The sequence below is a fragment of the Saccopteryx bilineata genome, chromosome 2 (assembly GCF_036850765.1).
Source record: "Saccopteryx bilineata isolate mSacBil1 chromosome 2, mSacBil1_pri_phased_curated, whole genome shotgun sequence".
Classification (NCBI taxonomy): domain Eukaryota; kingdom Metazoa; phylum Chordata; class Mammalia; order Chiroptera; family Emballonuridae; genus Saccopteryx; species Saccopteryx bilineata.
Genome location: NC_089491.1, coordinates 312540536 through 312559372, shown reverse-complemented (window position 1 = coordinate 312559372; position 18837 = coordinate 312540536). Strand labels below are relative to the sequence as shown.

The 18837-nt window shown below is 47.7% G+C and overlaps 1 protein-coding gene and 1 non-coding gene across 4 annotated transcripts in view; both read right to left on the bottom strand.

Annotated features, from left to right (window-relative positions):
* Positions 1-306: 306 nt before the first annotated feature.
* TRNAS-GGA (transfer RNA serine (anticodon GGA)) lies at positions 307-382 on the bottom strand. Its single transcript has one exon. It is a non-coding gene; the product is annotated as a tRNA-Ser (tRNA).
* Positions 383-10688: 10306 nt separating this feature from the next.
* IQGAP3 (IQ motif containing GTPase activating protein 3) overlaps positions 10689-18837 on the bottom strand; it is a 55881-nt gene continuing 47732 nt past the window's right edge. For 2 of the 3 annotated variants that reach the window (XM_066261810.1, XM_066261811.1), the window contains exons 29-38: positions 18272-18504; positions 17770-17902; positions 17562-17664; positions 16817-16943; positions 15713-15800; positions 14660-14872; positions 14045-14211; positions 13660-13761; positions 13103-13211; positions 10689-12459 (exon numbers count right to left, since the gene is read on the bottom strand). In XM_066261810.1, coding sequence (XP_066117907.1) covers positions 12346-12459; positions 13103-13211; positions 13660-13761; positions 14045-14211; positions 14660-14872; positions 15713-15800; positions 16817-16943; positions 17562-17664; positions 17770-17902; positions 18272-18504 — 1389 coding nt within the window. In that variant the 3' untranslated portion in view covers positions 10689-12345. The remainder of the gene's footprint in view (positions 12460-13102; positions 13212-13659; positions 13762-14044; positions 14212-14659; positions 14873-15712; positions 15801-16816; positions 16944-17561; positions 17665-17769; positions 17903-18271; positions 18505-18837) is intronic. The other variant, XM_066261812.1, reaches the window with a different exon arrangement.

The following is an 18837-nucleotide window of genomic DNA, read 5'->3' as shown; positions in this document are numbered from 1 at the left end:
TGGAGTTTTTTTCCTTTTTTTTTTTTTCATTTTTCTGAAGCTGGAAACGGGGAGGTAGTCAGACTCCCGCATGCGCCCGACCGGGATCCACCTGGCATGTCCACCAGGGGGCGATGCTCTGCCCCTCTGGGGCATTGCTCTGTTGCATCCAGAGCCATTCTAGCGCCTGAGGCAGAGGCCACAGAGCCATCCCCAGCGACTGGGCCATCTTTGCTCCAATGGAGCCTTGGCTGCGGGAGGGGAAGAGAGAGACAGAGAGGAAGGAGAGGGGGAGGGGTGGAGAAGCAGATGGGCGCTTCTCCTGTGTGCCCTGGCCGGGAATCGAACCCGGGACTTCTGCACTCCAGGCCGACGCTCTACCGCTGAGCCAACCGGCCAGGGCCATAAATGGAGTTTTTGACGAATGTCTCTGCCACACTGGTATGGCACTGACAAGGCCATACATCATGTGTCTTTCCACACCTTACCTCTCAAACCTTTTCCTCAAATATCTACATGGCTTACCTCTTCTTCTCTTCAATGAAATCTCGCCTAATCACCCAATAAAAAATTGCAGTCCACTGCTCTTTCTTGTCCTTCGCCGTGTTGTCTGTCCCTTATTCCGCTTTTCTCTTTTGCTAACGCACTTATAACTTCTGTCATACTAATCTCCCATCTTTTCCTGTCATGCTCTCAGCTCCACAAGGGCATTGATCTATGTCTGCTTTGCTTAGTCTTTTTTTTTTTTTTACTGATTTGAGAGAGAGAGAGAGAGAGAGGAAGGGAGAGAGAGAAGGAGGAGAGAGATGAGAAACATCAACTTGTAGCTGCTTCACTTTAGTTGTTCATTGATTGCTTTATCATACATGCTGTTGGGTAAACTAGTGTGTTTAGATTTGCTCGCTGGTATTTTGCATTGGCAGCAAGCGCCACGTGTGTGCGGTCTGTGCAAGGCTGTGGGTGCTTGCCCTCAGGACAGCAGATTGCAAATTGTGGATTGTCTGCCTCCATGGGGAGGGGTGATTGTTTTGCAGGAGAGGGGGTATTGCTGTCAGGCTTGTTTTGCCAGAGAGTGCTGAGGCTGGTGGGGACCTATGAGTCCAGTGAATCAGTGAATCCAGAGAGCTGAGGGGCTTATGAGAGGGAAGTGGCCTTTCCTGCCTGTTTGCTTGTCTGCCGTTGAGAGACTTAATAAATGGAATGGTCCATTTTCTGGCTCCACAGTTCCTTTACTGTCTGCCTTGACTCCAATGGAAACCTGCATGCATGGCCATGGCTACGGCCACTGGCAGGATTCGGATTAGATTGGTATGGAGCCGCCACCACCCTTGAGGGGTGGGGTAGAGGAGTGGTTGTTTCTTTCCAGCATATGGTTCCCCATGACCCTCCTTTTGGGGACTGATGGCTGGCTGGTTTTCTTTACAGCCCTGCAAGAGGAAACCAAGAGTCGAGGTCGAGAGCTCCTGAATGAACTGCAGAGTGGCAGCAACAGCATGAACTGGAATGGTCACGAGAGAAAGATCTGCAGTTCAGTGACCTGCAGGTACAGCGCCTGGAACTGGAGTGGTCTCTGGAGAGGAGGCCGAGTCGGTTCCCAAATCCAATGGGAACCAGCATGGCCATGATGGCAGCGACTATTGGCCTTACATCTGGTGCAGACAGCAGGATTTGGATCAGATTGGTATGAAGCTTGTCCAGTTGGAGAGATGCACCAAGGGCACTTAATGGTCTCCCTGGATACAGCCCTGGGATACAGGCCCTCCCACCTACCGTGGAGTAGAGGGCTAGAGATGGGCCACCAGTTAGTGCCTTGGGCAGAGTGCTCAGATAGACATTGTGCTGTCGTTATGAGACTAATAAATGGAATGGCCCACCATTTTCTGGCTCCACAGTTCCTTTACTGTCTGCCTGAATCGGCAGGTTGTCTACCGAGAACCTGTATGGCCATGGCAGCAGCCACTGGCCTTACACATGCCTTGACTGGGGACTCCAGCTGAGCCAGTGACCCCTTGCTCCTTGCTCAAGCCAGAGACCTTGGGCTCAAGCTAGTGACCTCGGGCTTCAAGACAGCAACCATGGGGTCATGTCTCTGATTTCATGCTTAAGTTGGCGACCTCGGGGTTTCAAACCTGGGTCCTCAGTGTCCCAGGTCGATGCTCTATACACCTGGTCAGGGACATTTGTTGATTTTTTTTATGATAGCTGTTGTGACAGGGATGAGGTGGTATCTCATGGTGCTTTTAATTTGCATTTTTCTGATGATTAGTGACATTGAGCATCTTCTCATATATCTTTTGGCCACCTGTATATATGTCCTCTTTGGAGAAATGTTTATTCAGGTTCACTGCCCATTTTTAAAAATTAGATTGTTTGTCTTTTTGGTGTTAACTCTTATGAGTTCCTTATATATTTTGGATATTAACCCCTTATCGACTATATCATTGGCAAATATTTTCTCCCATTCAATGGGTTGTCTTTTAATTCTGTTGATGGTTGCCTTTGCTGTGCAAAAACTCTTAGTTTGATGTAGTCCCCCATTTGTTTATTTTCTCTTCTGTTTCCTTTGCCTGAAGAGACATATGAAAAAAAAATATTATTAAGAGCAATGTCAGGCCTGACCAGGAGGTAGTGCAGTGGATAGAGTGTCGGATTAGGATGCGGAAGGACCCAGGTTCGAGACCCTGAGGTTGCCAGCTTGAGTGCGGGCTCATTTGGCTTGAGCAAAAGCTCACCAGCTTGGACCCAAGGTCGCTGGCTCCAGCAAGGGGTTACTCGGTCTGCTGAAGGCCCCCGGTCAAGGCACATATGAGAAAGCAATCAATGAACAACTAAGGTGTCGCAACAAAAAACTGATGATTGATGCTTCTCATCTCTCTCCATTCCTGTCTGTCTGTCCCTATCTATCCCTCTCTTTGACTCTCTCTCTGTCCCTGTAAAAAATAAAATAAATAAATAAAAAGCAATGTCATATCGGGAGGTGAACACGCAATATGTTATACAGAGACTGGTTGTAGAATTTGGCACCTGAAACCTATATAATTATGTTAACCAGTGTCACCCCAATGAAATTCAATTTAAAAAAAAGAGAAAAAAGAGCAATGTCAGAGTTTACGGCCTGTGTTTTTTTCTAAGGCAGCAGTTCTCAACCTGTGGGTCGCGACCCCGGCGGGGGTCCGATGACTTTAGGCGACCCCTGTGTTTTGGTCGTTCGACCCCCGCCGGGGTCGCGACCCACAGGTTGAGAACCGCTGTTCTAGGAGTTTTATGGTTTTGGGTCTCACATTTAAGTTTTTAATCTATCTTGAGTTTATCTTTGTATATAATGTAATAAATTGGTCTAGTTTTATTTTATTTTTTGCACATATTTCTGAGTTTTGTTTTTTTTTTTTGTATTTCTCTGAAGCTGGAAACGGGAGGGGGCAGGGGGGGGGAAGACAGACAGACTCCCGCATGCGCCCGCCTGGGATCCACCCGGCGCACCCACCAGGGGGCCGATGCTCTGCCCCTCCGGGGCATCGCTTTGTCGCGACCAGAGCCACTCTAGCGCCTGGGGCAGAGGCCAAGGAGCCATCCCCAGCGCCCAGGCCATCTTTGCTCCAATGGAGCCTCGGCTGCGGAAGGGGAAGAGAGAGACAGAGAGGAAGGAGAGGGGGAGGGGTGGAGAAGCAGATGGGCGCTTCTCCTGTGTGCCCTGGCCGGGAATCGAACCAGGGACTTCTGCACGCCAGGCCGATGCTCTACCACTGAGCCAACCAGCCAGGGCCATGAGTTCTTTTTCTGTTCTATTGATTTATGTGTCCATTTTTATGTTAGTACCATATTGTTTCAATTACTGTAGACTTGTAGTATAGTTTGATAGCAAGTAGTATGATACCTCCAACTTTGTTTTTCTTTCTCAAGGTTGCTTTTACTATTCAGGGTCTTCTGTGGCACCATATAAATTTTAGGATTATTTGTTCTAGTTATGTGGAAAATGCCATTGGTAATTTAATAAGGATTGCATTGAATCTATAGATTGCTTTGGATCTGTCCTATCCATGAGTATAGTATATGCTTCCATTTATTTTTCTTCTTCAATTTTTTTTCAATGTCTTATAGATTTCTGAGTACAGATCTTTTACCTCCTTGGTTAAATTGATTACTAGTTATTTTTTTAAATGCAATTGTAAAAGGGAGTTTTTTTCTTAATTTCTCTAATAGTTTGTTATTGGTGTTTAAAAATACAACTGATTTCTGAATATTGATTTTGTATTCTGCTACTTTACTGAATACATTTATTAATTCTAGTAGTTTTTTTGTGGCAGAGACAGAGAGAGTCAGAGAGAGGAACAGACAGGAAGAGAGAGAGATGAGAAATATCAATTCTTCATTGCGGTTCCTTAGTTGTCCATTGATTGATTTCTTATATGTGCCTTGACGGGGGGGGGGGGGCTACAGCAGACCGAGTGACCCCTTGCTTGAGCCAGTGATCCTGGGCTCAGGCTGCTGAGCCTTGCTCAAGCTGGATGAGCCCGCACTCAAGCTGGCAACCTTGGGGTCTCGAACCCGGGTCCTCCGCATCCCAGTCCGGCGCTCTATCCACTGCGTCACCACCTGGTCAGGCTAATTCTAGTAGTTTTGTGGTGGACTCTTTAGGGTTCTTTCTGTATAGCATCATGTAATATTTAAATAATGACAGTTTTACTTCTTCCTTTCCAATTAGGATGCCTTTTGTTTCTTCTTCTTGGCTGATAGCTGAGGCAAGAATTTCCAATACTGTGTTCAATAAAAATGGTGAAAGTGGACATCCTTGTCTTGTTTCTGATCTTAAGAAAGATGCTTTTAGCTTTTCACTATTGACTATAATGTGCTTATCATATATGGAAGCAATTTTCAACTAGTGTGTCACAAAAAATGTTTAAACATGCAATACCTGACTATTTAGTCAGGAACACTGACTTCTTTTCCCTTAGATACTCAAATAAAAAAATGACAACAGCCATCACAACAATAGCCATCTGGTGTGAATGAATCAAAGTTATATCATTTTTTTTGTCAGATTGGCAAAAATTATATATTTTTTGGTATGCTGTAGAATTTTAGTAGTTTATGTGTGCCATGAAATGAAAAAAATTAAAGATCACTGATATCTGGCCTTTATTATGTTGAGGTATGTTCCCTGTACTCCACTTTGCTGAGTTTTTAATCATACATGGATGCTGGATTTTGTCAAATGCTTTTTCTAAATCTACTGATATGATCCTGTTTTTATCCTTCATTTTGCTTATGTTGTGTTCATGTTAATAGATTTGTGGATACTGAACCAATCTTGCAGCCTAGGAATAAATCCTGCTTGATCTTTTTAATGTATTGTTAAACTCCATTTGCTAATATTTTGTTGAGAAGTTTTGCACTTATGTTCATCAGTGACCTTAGCCTATAGCTTTTTTGTCATTTCTTTGGTTTTGGAATCAGACCATGTAAAATGTAATGCTGGCCTTGTAAAATGAGCTTGGGATCCTTTCTTCTTCTTCAATTTTATTGGAACAGTTTGAGAAAGATGTTAATTTTTCCATAAGTTTTTTTTTGTAAAATTCACCTGTGACGCTATCTGATCCAGGACTGTTTTTGTTTGTTTTGTTTTTGAGAGAGAAAGAGAAAGAAACATTGATTCATTGATCCACTTATTTATGCATTCATTGGTTGAGTCTCATATGTGACTTGACCAGGAAAGCCCAGGGTTTTGAACCAGCGACCTCAGGGTATGGGTCGCCACTCTATCCACTGAGCCACCAGAGGTCAGGCAATTTTGGTTGTCTTGTATGTCCTCTGACCTGGGATCTAATCCACAAACTTGGCATATCAGGATGGTGCTCTAACTAACTGAGCTACCTGTCAAGGACTTGGTCCAGGACTTTTGTTTGTGGAGAGTTTTTTTGGTCCACAACTTTTGTTTGTGGAGAGTTTTTAAATTTAAAATTTTTATTTATTTTAGTGAGGAGAGAAAGAAGTGGGAAGAGAAGAAAGTGTCAACTCCCATATATGCCTTGACCAGGCAAGCTCAGGGTTTCGAACTGGCCACCTCAGCAATCCAGGTCAATGCTTTATCTACTGTGCCATCATAGGTCAGGCTGTGGAGAGTCTTTTGATCACTGATTTGGTTTTGTTAGTAGTTATCGGTCTGTTCACATTTTCTGTTTCTTTTTGGTTCAGACTTGGAAGAAAAAAAAATTTATTTATTCCAGTTTGTCCAATTTATTGGGATGTAATTGTTTGTAATATTTTCTTACAGTCCTTTGTATTTCTTTTTTTTCTTTATTTTTATTCTTTGTGACAGAGACAGAGAGAGGAACAGATAGGGACAGACAGACCAGAAGAGAGAGAGATGAGAAGCATCAATTATTTATTGTGGCACTCTAGTTTCTCATTGATTCTTTCTCATATATGCCTTGACCGGGGGACTACAGCAGACCAAGTGACCCCTTGCTCAAGCCAGTGAACTTGGGTTGAAGCTGGTGAACCTTGCTCAAACCAGATGAGCCCACTCTCAAGCTGGCAACCTCAGGGCTTCGAACTTGGGTCCTCTGCGTCCCAGTCCGACACTCTATCCACTGTGCTACTGCCTGGTCAGGCCAATCCTTTGTATTTCTGTGGTTTCAGTTTGTCACTTTCACTCCTGATTTTATTTGGGTTCTTTCCTTTTTCTTAATGAGTCTGGTTAAAGTCTTATCAATTTAATCTGTTTAAAGACTCAGCTTTTGGTTTCATTAATATTTTGTATATTTTTAGACTTTTTAAAATTTTTCTGCTCTTTTCTTTATTACTTCCTTCCTTCTATTCTCCTTGGACATTTCATATAAGTGGAATGGGCTTTGTTTGTTCTTTTTCTAGTTCTTTTAGGTGTAAAGTTAGATTGAGATTTTCTCATTTCTTGAGGAAGGCCTGTATTGCTATGAATTTCTCTCTTAGAACTGCTTTGACTATGTCCCATAGAGTTTTGGGTTGTTGTGTTTCATTATCATTTGTCACAAGGCATCTTTTGATTTCTTCCATGACCTTGTTGTTAACCTATGCATTGCTTAGCCTGTTATTTAGGCTCCATGTGTTGGTGTGTTTCCTTCCTGTAATTGATTTTTAGTTTCATATCAGTGTGATCAGAGAAGGTGCTTGGTATAATTTCAATTTTCTTTTCTTTCCTTTAGAGAGACACAGACAGACAGGTAGGGAGAGAGATGAGAAGCATCAACTCATAGTTGTGTCACCTTAGTTGTCCATTGATTGCTTTCTCATATGTGCCTGACCAGGGGCTCCAGTCAGGGCAGTGACCCTTTGTGTAAGCCAGTGACCTTTGGGCTCAAGCCAGCGACCATGGGGTCATGTCTATGACCCCACACTCAAGTTGGCGACCCCATACTCATGCTGGTGAGCCCAAATTCAAGCTGGATGAATCTGTGCTCAAGCCGGTGATCATGGGGTGCTCAGCATCCCAGGCTGATGCCCTGTCCACTGAACCACCATCTGGTCAGGCTGATTTCAATCTTCTTAAACTTGAGACTTGTTTTGTGGACTAACCTGTTGTTAGTCCTGGAAAATATTCCATGTGCACTTGAAAAGAATGTATATTCTGCTGCTCTGGGATGAAATGTTCTAAAAATATCAACCTCATTTTGTCTGTGTCATTTAGGCTGCTGTTCTTTATTGATCTCATCTGACTGGATGATAGTACTTCACTCCTTCTGATGGCTGAATAATATTCTATTGTATGAATATACCACTGTATGTCAACCATTCTTCAGTTGATGGACATTTAGATTATTTCCCCAGGCCCTGGCTGGTGGCTCAGTGGATAGAGTATCAGCCCAGCATATGGACATCCCAGGTTTGATTCCCAGTCAAGGACATGCACGAAAAGAAATCATCTGCTTCTCTCTCCATTTTCTCCCCTCTCTCTCCCTCTTCTCCTCCTGCAGCCAGTGGCTGGATTGGTTCAATCGTGTCCCCAGGCACTGAAGATAGCTTGGTTGGTTCTAGAGTGTTAGCCCCAGGCACTAAAAATAGCTTAGTACTTGAGCATTGGCTCAAAATGGGGTTGCTGGGTGGATCCCGGTCAGGGCACATGCAGGAGTCTGCCTCACTATCTTCCCTTCTCTCACCTAAAAAAAAAATTATTTCCCCATTTGGCTATTATGAATAATGATGTAATGAACATTTTGTGCAGATTGTGTAAACATCTGCTTTCAATTTTCTTGGGTTTATACCTAGGAGTGGAATTGCTAGATCATATGGTAACTCTGTTTTAACATTTGAAGTAATTGCCAAATTGTTTTCCAAAGTGGCTCCACAATTTTATAACCTCCTACAAGTTGTAATCTCTCTGCATCCTCATCAACGCTTGTTATTACCTGTTTTACTTTAGCCATCTTAACGGAGATGATGTGGTATCCCATGATTTAATTTGCATTTGCTAATGACTAATGATGTTGAGCATTTTTTTATGTGATTAGCCATTCATACATCTTCTTTGGAGAAATGGCTATCCAGTCTTTGTCCATTTAATTGGGTTGTCTTTTTATTTTTGTCTTGTAAGACTTCTTATACATTCTGAATATAAGTTCCTAATCATATATATGATTTGTAAAATTTTCTCCCATTCTGTGTTGTCTTTTTTCTTGTAGGTGTCCTTTGAAGCACAAGTTCTCAACTTTGACAAAGTTCAACTTATCTAATTTTTCTTTTGTCATTTGTGTTTTTTGGCATCCTAGGAAACTATTGCCTAATCCAAAGTCAGGAAAATTTGCACCTATATTTTCTTCTAAGAGTCTTCTAGTTCTAGCTCGTACATTTAAGTCTATGATCCATTTTAATTAATAAAATTTAATATATGTGACCTATGTTTGTGTACGCTGAGGTAAGGATTTGACTTCATTCTTTCACATGTGAATATCCCAGTTGTCCCAGCACCATTTGGTGAAAGGACTAGTCTTTTCCAGCTGAATTGTCCTAGTGCCCTGCACTAAATTTTTTAATCTCACCAAATTGTCCTCCAGAGAGGTTGCACTAGTGCAGGGGTCCCCAAACTATGGCCCGCGGGCCACATGCGGCCCCCTGAGGCCATTTATCCGGCCCCCGCCGCACTTCTGGAAGGGGCATCTCTTTCATTGGTGGTCAGTGAGAGACGCAAAGCATGGCATCGCTCACATACAGTATTACTTCCAGTGACGTGGGATGCACGCCTCACGGCTCCGGAAGCACGTCACATCACTTGTTACATCTAGCAGTGACAAATATGGACCGGACATTGACCATCTCATTAGCCAAAAGCAGGCCCGTAGTTCCCATTGAAATACTGGTCAGTTTATTGATTTAAATTTACTTGTTCTTTACTTTAAATATTGTATTTGTTCCTGTTTTGTTTTTTTACTTTAAAATAAGATATGTGCGGTGAGCATAGGGATTTGTTCATAGTTTTTTTTTATAGTCCGGCCCTCCAATGGTCTGAGGGACAGTGAACTGGCCCCCTGTGTAAAAACTTTGGGGACCCCTGCACTAGTGTATATTCCCACCCATAGGAACCAAGTGCCTATTGAGCACTGAAGGTTAGCAAAGGACACTGATAAACTAAGGCTCATCAGGAACCACCCCTTAGTAGAGTCGGGGTAGGCTTGAAAGAGAGTGGGCTGGAAAAGTGGAAATGTTTCTTTCAGAGGAAAATGCTGGGGAATATAAATCGAGTAGGTGGGCCAGAATTTAGAGCCTTGTTTTGCCTGTACCAGCTGTGTAACCTTAGGCTGTTAATCAACCCTATTTACTTCAGTTGCATTACATTAAACAAAATTAGTAACCATACACCTTTGTAGAGTTGTGAGGAGTTAATATATGTAAACATCTCAACCTATGAAAGGCTATCAATAATGGTAGCTATTGTGACATTCCTATATATATGGGGTTGAGATCATGTGATTGTGAGGGAGCATCACAGTGGGACAGTGTTGGAATCATTTGGTGAGTGTGAGATTTTTAATGACTGATCATGTGTAGAAACTTGAATTGACTGGTATGTGTCACTGTCACCCAGAGCAAGACGGTACTTGAAGCCTTTGCTGTGATATGCTAAGAGGGGAAAAGGATGTGACTGAGACTGAATGTGACAGCAAGACAAATCCTGAGTGACATAATGGGATGGGGTACAGGGAGGCAGGCTGCAGCAGACAAACTTGTGGGGGCCCAACAGGGGCTGCTTAGGAGTTCAGATGCCAGGACAGGTCTCTACCCTGTCCCCTCCTCTACAAACTTCAGGAAGCAGGGAGGGAAGGAGGGCAGCTTTCCTCATGGAAAGGGGATTTTGTGCAGTATCTAAGGAGCTGCCACTCAAGCACCTTTGGTATTGTTGCCGAAGGCTCAGGAAAGAACCTCCTGAAAAATGTGTGCAAAATGGATGGGGTAGAACCAAGACCGGTGTATCCATTTCTTGGCTTTAGAGTGGCTGATAAAAGCAGAATCAAAACCTAAGAATTCCTTCCTCCTCCTCTCTGTCCCCTGGGGAGGGAAGAAAGGCATAAATTCCACATCTCATTAAGCTTTTACAAGCTCAGACAGGCAGAGCGGTCCCACATGGGAGGCATGCAGGGGGTTTGGGAGGCTGTATGAAGGACTCCCCAGCTCTTAGCAAAGATCTGTCCAAGACTGTGGAGGCTTGCTCTGCAGCAAATGAAATAGATGTGGGGTAACAGCTGCTTTTATTAAAATGAAATCAGAAAGGCAACAGGAGTAGGAAGTCGGTACATGTGGGGACAAGAGAAATAGCAGAAATAAGACTGCAGATCTATCAAAATTGTCTGGAAGAGTCAGCTCTAAAGTACAACAGTCTTGAGGGGGGACAAGAAAACGAGACTGCTCTGGGACCATATGAAGCTGAAAAAATGAGGCCTTAAACATGAGTGGGAGTTTTACTGCTCTTAACCTAAGGTCACTTAGTTTTTTTTGTTTTTTTGGTATTTTTCTGAAGTTGGAAACAGGGAGGCAGTCAGACAGACTCCCGCATGCGCCCGACCGGGATCCACCCGGCATGCCCACCAGGGGCCGATGCTCTGCCCATCTGGGGCATTGCTCTGTTGCAACCTGAGCCACTCTAGCGCCTGAGGCAGAGGCCATGGAGCCATCCTCAGCGCCTGGGCAAACTTTGCTCCAATGGAGCCTTGGCTGCGGGAGGGGAAGAGAGAGACAGAGAGGAAGGAGAGGGGGAGGGGTGGAGAAGCAGATGGGCGCTTCTCCTGTGTGCCCTGGCCGGGAATCGAACCCAGGACTCCTGCATGCCAGGCCAATGCTCTACCACTGAGCCAACCGGCCAGGGCCTTGTTTTGTTTTTTTTTAGGTTTTCTAAAAAATATTTATTTATTTATTCTTAAGATTTTATTTATTCATTTTAGAGAGGAGAGAGAGGGAAGGTGGGGAGGAGCAGGAAGCATCAACTCCCATATGTGCCTTGACCAGGTAAGCCCAGGGTTTTGAACTGGCGACCTCAGTGTTCCAGGTCGATGCTTTATCCACCAGTCAGGCCCTGGGTCTTTTTTTAAATTAAATTTATTGGGGTGACCTAAATACAGGGTATAAAAGATTGGCATATTAGTTTGAATAAGAGAAACGAGAGCTCTTTTTCTGAGCTCAAAAGATGAATTAAAATCATGATCCGAAGTATAAGGCTGGAAGAGAGAATAAATACCCTAGTGATCCACATATAAAATAGACCATAAACAAAGGAATGGGATTTGAGGTTAATGGAGGGTCAGCTTGCCTATGCCACCGTGGAGGATAACAGTGCTACAACTCCACACGGGCATCAGCAAGCACTTCTGCCCCTCCTGGGTGTGAGAGGCAGGGGCTGGAGGGTGTGAGGCATTATTCCAGCCGAGTGGCCTGCGCTGCAGCAGGGCAGGAACACCCACTGCTATAGAAGTGGGTGTAGGCACGGGGAGCCTGGGCCTGGCCTTGGGGTCAGCAGAGAAGGTGGAGGGAAGTAAGGCTGCAGGTGCAGTGCATGTAATATTGCGGTGATCATGGAAGGCAGCAGCAGACACAAGTGCAATTGCCTTCACAGGCCAAAGGGCAGGGTTTCACCTCACCTAGGTTCATGCCCTACCATCTACCTGGAAAACCACGGGGTTCTGGGACTTAAAAGTCACACAGCCAGACTCTGGGGCAAGGCTGACTTTAGCCAATTAGAGATGCTGCCAGTGGCCAGGTAGATCAACTCCTCCTAGCTAGGGAAGAAGTAAGACTCCTTGAGCCTTGCACAGTTCAGAGCTCTGGGTGTTTGCAGGGAAGTGGAGTAGCGAGTGTTAAGAAAAGCATTCAGTGAGATAAAGGCTGGGCTAGCACCCACTGCTTCTGTCACTTCCGTAAGAATTTCTTGTTGAGGAGGAAGATGAGAAGGTTGACGTTGACCTTGGCCTTGTTGAAGAGCTTCATGACAGCAACACCCTCATACTGGAGCTGCAGGAGGTCCTAGAGAAAAGCAGGGAGGAGAGTTTAAAGGTTCTTCATCGTGGCCTAGCCAGTCTATAAAACATCTTGGAGCCTTACACTGTCATCCAGGGGCAATGGCCACTGCAGTGGGGCACTGCAACCCTACTTTACAGGTGAGGAAAACAAGGCCAAAGGAGGGGTGCAAAGACTTGACCAAATGTCAGTTCAAGTGGAGCCAGGGCCAGAAACCAATTTTCTCATTCAAAAGGCAAAACAGCAAAGCAAGATGATTTGGGTTTAAAATCACTGTTTTCCCAAATGACCTCTGTTTAGGCTGGCTTCTTAATCTTTTAGCCTCAGAGCCTGTAAAACAGGCATAAAGCTTCAGAGCTACAGAGAGGATTGAATGAGATAATGTGTCAAGTCTCTGACTTGCATCAGAGCTTCCAGTGTTAATCCTACTTCTGACATTGCCAGCCCACACCATTGTCCTGACGCTTGGCAGTGGGTCTGTCCGAGCAGAGACAGAGGGGCTTGGGCTACACAGACCCTCACGCTTTTCTTCAGGGACAGATGATACTGATGGGGGAACGGAGCTGATGTCATCTGAGGTTGGCCAACTATCATCAGGCTGCACCTAAAGCCTGGCAGGTGTCTTGAGGGTTCATGAATGTCCCCTCACCTGATAGTGAAGCTGAAATCGCTCCATGTCCACACCCAGGAACTTGGAGTTTACTTCAAACTTTCCCGCCTCGTCTCCAGGAGTGATGTTAAAGATCACATTTCTGAAGCTATCAGAAACAGGATTCAAAATGGGGCCCACTGCTTCCTTACAGGGTAATAGTCCCACCCTTCTATCCTCTGCTCCGCATCCTGGGTAGTGCCGTGTCACCCAGAGCCCAGACCTCCCCTCTGTCATTCCCAGGCCTCAGCTTTCTCTGTCTTCTCCCAATTTTACTTCTGTTCACCACCCCACATCTCCTACCTGCCCAACCCCACTCAGATGTTCTCTCCTCTGGGAATCTTTCCCAGCATCCTCTGCCTTGGGGTGTTGGAACTGCGCCAGACTATGCCCACTGTTCTTAATTTTCTGTCTAAAGATGTCCTGTCCTCCCATTATTATCCTTCAAGACAGAGACCATGTTTCTTCTCCCTTCCTCCTAGGTGCCCAGCCCCAAGTTCCACCCCCAGGTAATGGGATGGGAAGGGCCCGACATTCTGCCCTCTAAAGAAACATACTGAGAGGTAGGAAGATCTTCAATTTCCACCAAGACACCCTTCTCCAGGAGCTGGGCAGCAGTGTAATGAAGAGATAGCCGCTTCTTCCCTTTCCCAGAAATCCTGATTAAAGAAAGGTCCCAGAGAATTCATCCAATAAACTCTTCAACACAAGGATAGTGTACTTTCTGTGGCTGGTAGACTCTGAGGGAGACTCTCACTGTGGGAGACAGAGCTCAGGAGGGGCTGCACCTGAGCCCAAGACTTTGCAAGGGAGATTCAAAGACCTGGGTTAAGAAGGGGCCATACTGTGCTAGAGTACAATGCCCCTTTCCCAGCTGGCGGAATGGGGCAAAGGTTGTCACGGACAGGGTGAGAAGGCACACGTGAAGAAGGCAGCACCTACTTGGAGCTGGGGGCCAGGTGGTCCAGGCAGGCCTGGATGTACTGGCTGTAGTAGTCGCCCTGCTCCTCACAGAAGGTGGTCTTAGTCCTCAGGCCTTGGAGTGTGGTCCGGAGCTTCACCAGCTCGGCCTTCCGCCGCTGCCGGTGCCTGCGCTGGTTACGGATGTCCTGGGGTTGGAGGACGACCAAGAGAGGGGGAGTTGGGCCGTCCTGGCAGGAGAGCCTCAGGGCCTGACTCAGCCCAAGAACAGCTCACTGTGAGGACCTCGCAGGGAAAGCGAGAAGAGGAAGATTTCCAGACTGTTTTTCCTAGGAGGAGGACAATCTCAAGGATGCCATCTCAGACCTTCAATTTATGACCTTCCTCACTGAGGAGTAAGTGTTTCCAGGCTCTTTGATTTTTAGTAAAAAAGTTTCCAGAATACTTCCCTTAATTTTAAAATCTTTCTTTCAAAAAGGATCCTTGGAGGTTTCGTGGCCTTCCCTGGGCTGGTGACAATCTGGGGTGGGCACTTACCAGGGAGGCCTGTTCTTGAGGTGCCAATACTATGTACACACGGTGCATGCACACACGCACACACATATAAGTACACCGGTCCCGGGCCCAGGTCATTACCTTGGCCAGTTCATCCACCAGCCCTTGGTAACCATCGCTGGCACTGACCAAGCCCAGGCTCTCCAGCCGGCGCAGGTTCTGCATAACACGTCTCTGCTTCTCTGCCAGCGGCAGGAGGGAGTCGGCCACCAGTGAGCGGTGTCGTCCAAGCAGCTCTACGTTCTGGGCCTCACAGGCCTGGCGTTGGCACATTAGCCGCCTGTGAGCTGCTTCCTGGGGGGTGAGGGACCGGGGAGGGGGGAGGGGCGGGCAGAGATGTGGCTTAATGGGTCTACCAGGCCCCACCATTCTGCCTCCAAGCCAGGGCAGGCCCCAGAGGCAGCAGCAATGAAGGTAATCCTGGGCACTTTGGGGCATCATCAGGAGAATGCCCCCAGAGCCCAACCTCTGGGTGAAAGAGACAGGGGTGGCTTGTGAAGAGCATCAAGGTGTAACATCATAGACACAGAAGGGCCTCACAGACCGCCAAGGGGAGCAGAGGTACAAGGGAATCCCGAACAGAAGTACAGCATAAAGGACTCTGGACAGACATCGGTGGCTGTGACTTCTGAACACTGGGACTCTGTGATGGCTCCAGAGTATTTGGGGGCATTTCCCTCCTGTCCTGTGTTGGAATGCCCCTTTACTGGTCATCCCCACCTTTTCTCTAGGAAGCCCCTGGTTTAATCTTCACTACAACTGGCCCAATTTGCCCCTGGCTCCCCACCCTCTTACCACTGTCTTCCGCCTTTAGGCCTTCAGGTGCCCACCCTCTCCACTGAGCATCAGCCCCTTGGTGCTCATGTCGGGAGCAGCTGTCTCTGCAGAGCTCGCTCTCGTTTTAGTGGGACTGGGGAGGAAGGTGGGGTCCCAGGACGCTGCAGCTGAGGCTCCCCACAGCTAGGGCTGCTCTTCTCAGCCTGTCGGTCTCCGGGGTCAAGGGTAAAGGTCGTGGCCCTCGCGAGCTCTCATTACTGGTGCGCAGAGGTGTCTGCTGCGGCAGACTGTGGGAGGGACCCGGGGGGAGGGCTCAGCAGTGCTGGTGGGGTGAGGTGGGGATGAACAAGGTAGTACCTGTGGGCTCGATGCCGAGAGGGACAGCATGTCCTTGAAGGAGTCCCCAGGGTGGAACTGCATGATGTCAGCAAGCAACTGCTTGGTGCTGCAGGAGGAGTGGGTGACGGGGGCAAGGTGAGGGACAGACGCAGGGCTAGCCAGAGAGCTGAGAGCAAGTGGACTCCACCTAGCATCATGGCTGCCAGGGCCATTTGGGAGCTAGGAGGGCGGGGGCATGTTTGAGGAGAATGCAACCCAGGATGGGAACCGCTGTGATACGGAAAAAACTACTACAGTCCAAACCTACTGTGCTCTCTTGCACCTGTGTCCTCTGCCTATAGTGCCCTCCCATGAAATGTCTTCGAGTCCTTTGGTGAAGTTTGCACTTCATCCTCTGAGACTTCTCCCAACCAAGATGTCCCTTCTACTTGGCTCTCACTGCACTAGACAGCCACCTCCCTCTTGGTGGCTCTGACTGCGTGTTCACCTCTAGCCTCACCCTGCTGTGAGGCCTTCAATGGCAGGACAACACTGGACACCCAGCTCACTTGCTTACTGGGTGAATGAAGGAGGGCTGCCTTGCTGGCAGGGAGATGGTGGTGACCTGATTCCTCTTCTGCCCAGATGACTAGCCTGCCCTCTGCGGGTCCACCCTCACTTTCGCAGAACTGGGGAACCAAGCTTTGTGTCCATCTCCTGACCATCACTCAGCAACAAGAGGGAATTAGAACACGAGCTCCACCACCAGCTGGCTGTGGGATGCTGGACCAGTCACTTAACCCCAAGTTTCTTTCCTCAACTATAAAGCAGTTTGTTACTAAGGTTAAATGATAACATATAAAAGACGTATTTAGTGAACAGCACAACAATATACAAACATCTGTTGTTGCCAATATCTTAACTATTCCTTTCATTTCAACTACAACACAGATCAGAAGCTGAGGTTTCCAGGAAGAAAACAGTTGAGATGGCAGCAAGCAGAATGCCAGTTAGGCCTCAGGGAGAACTTTCAAAGGACAGGAGAGCCCAGGCAGAAGGTGGATGGCCATTTCTGTGTAGGTCGTTTTACTGGTCTGAGGGGGAAGGCGCAGGTCAGCAGCGGCCGAGACCTCTCTCACTCACCTCAGAAGCAGGCTCCGGGCACTGGTATCATCAGTGCCTGTCGCTCGCCCTTCAAACTTGTTGGTAAGTGTCAGGGACACTTCTAGCTTGCTCAGGTCCGTGCTCCCATCTGCTGCTACACTGTCCCCTGAGGTTGGGTGAGAAATGGGAGATGAACACACACCACATGCAGAGATAGGGTCACGGTAGATACACTGCTCCATGCACCCCTCTTCCAGGGTGCTTTCCACACTGCCCTGCGGCACCAGTGGAAGGGCTGCTACCCACAGAGCTCCCCCTTGCATTGGGGACATGCCTCCCCATCACCCTCAGCCTGGTGCCCAGAGGGCAGTGGGAGCTTGCCTCCCTGATTCTGGAGCTCCTGGCTCACTCCTATCTGTCAGCACCTCCATTCTGCCTGTCCACACATAACACGTTTGCTGCCATCGCATACTCCTGATATCTTCCCTTGTCAGGGAAACCTTTAGAGACCCAAACAGGCCCAGATCCCTCCGTGTCTATCTCACATGATCTAAATGGGCATTTATATGATGGCCCCAGGTCTCTACTGTCCACTCTCTCCAAATCAGTCTGTGTCCATCTCCTGACCAGAGGTAAAGAAAGTTCTAGTGTGTAACCAGCTTCCTGGCACACATCCCAGACCAAACAAAAACTCTACAGAGAATATGTGAGCATGCCCAGCTCACCTGTCAGTCCATCCCTCCCTGCAGGCCCCCCAGCCAGCCCAGCTGGCCCCAGCACGTACTGATGAGGTCAGGGATGTTGGGCAGCTCCCCAAGGTCCTCCAGGAGCTCGTGTAGGGGGTCACGGTGATCAGGAGCGATCCAGTCCTGGTGCTCCAACAACAGCTGCGGGATGAGGGAAAGAATATTCAGGGTCTGAGCCCTCCACCCCATCATGGACTTGCAGAGCCCTGCCCACCTGCCCAGCACACCCAGGCTGCAGCCCCTCACCCTGTGTGTGTTGACCAGCTCCCCCACAGTGATGTACACCATGGGTTTAGCCACAGCCACCATGTCCGAGTACTCGTCCATTGCAAAGCGCTCTTCCGGCTCTGGCACCTGGCAGGCCCGGCAGATGAACCTCCTATCTCCACGGGGATAGCATGTGAGTGGGGCGGCTCAGCACCCCCACACGTTCTGTTCTGACAGCCCTGCCTCTGGCCCTCTCTGGTGACAGCTCAAGCCACTCTGACAGTTCAAGTCAACCCTGACTCCAGCCTCAGACCCCACCCCTGTCCTACCTTACCTCCCCCACAGTGTCCCCTCAACCACTTCCTTCAATACCCCCTTCTCTCTCCATGGGGGAGTCCTTCCAACAATTTCCCCACTAACTATACTCTTCACCCCCTGCCTCTCTTCTTCCTGGATTCTGGAGAGGGGAAGTGGGACATGAAAGATGAGAAGAGAAAAAAGGGACAGGGACAGGGAGGAACAGGGTGCCAGGACCCGAGACCTGAACTTGACGTGTGTCTCCTCCAGATAGTCATTCAAGGCTTGCAGGTGCTGGTTCTCCCCTGAGAAGGTCTTGCCAGCTGCAGCATGCTGCAGAAGTTGAGCCACAGCCCCCAGGGTGTGGCGCTGACGGCTGGTCAGGATGCCGCCTGCTGCCATGGCCACAATGTCAAAGGCATCGGGGGCCACGACAGCTGGGTTCAGGAAGCGGTAGTACAAGAGGTTCCCTACCACCTGAGGGCAGAGGAAGCTCTCTGGGTTCCGCATTGACAGCCCCAACCCACCCACCCACCCGGCTCACTTGGCTAGAAAGCACCAGCTGGGCCCACCCCATTTTACAGAAGAGAAAACAAGACCTAGAGTAGGCCAGCAACTTGCTCAAAGTCACACAGCAAGCTTGAGCAAGAGGTGGGACTAGAACCCAGATCTCCCAACAAGTCTAGCATTGCCCATTCTGTCAGTTCATGCCCCAGTTGCCTTCCCATTGGCCACCTGAAGCCCTGCTCATAAGTCAGGGTTGATTTACAGGGTGCAGAATATTTTCTTCCTTGCGTTTTTATAGTACAG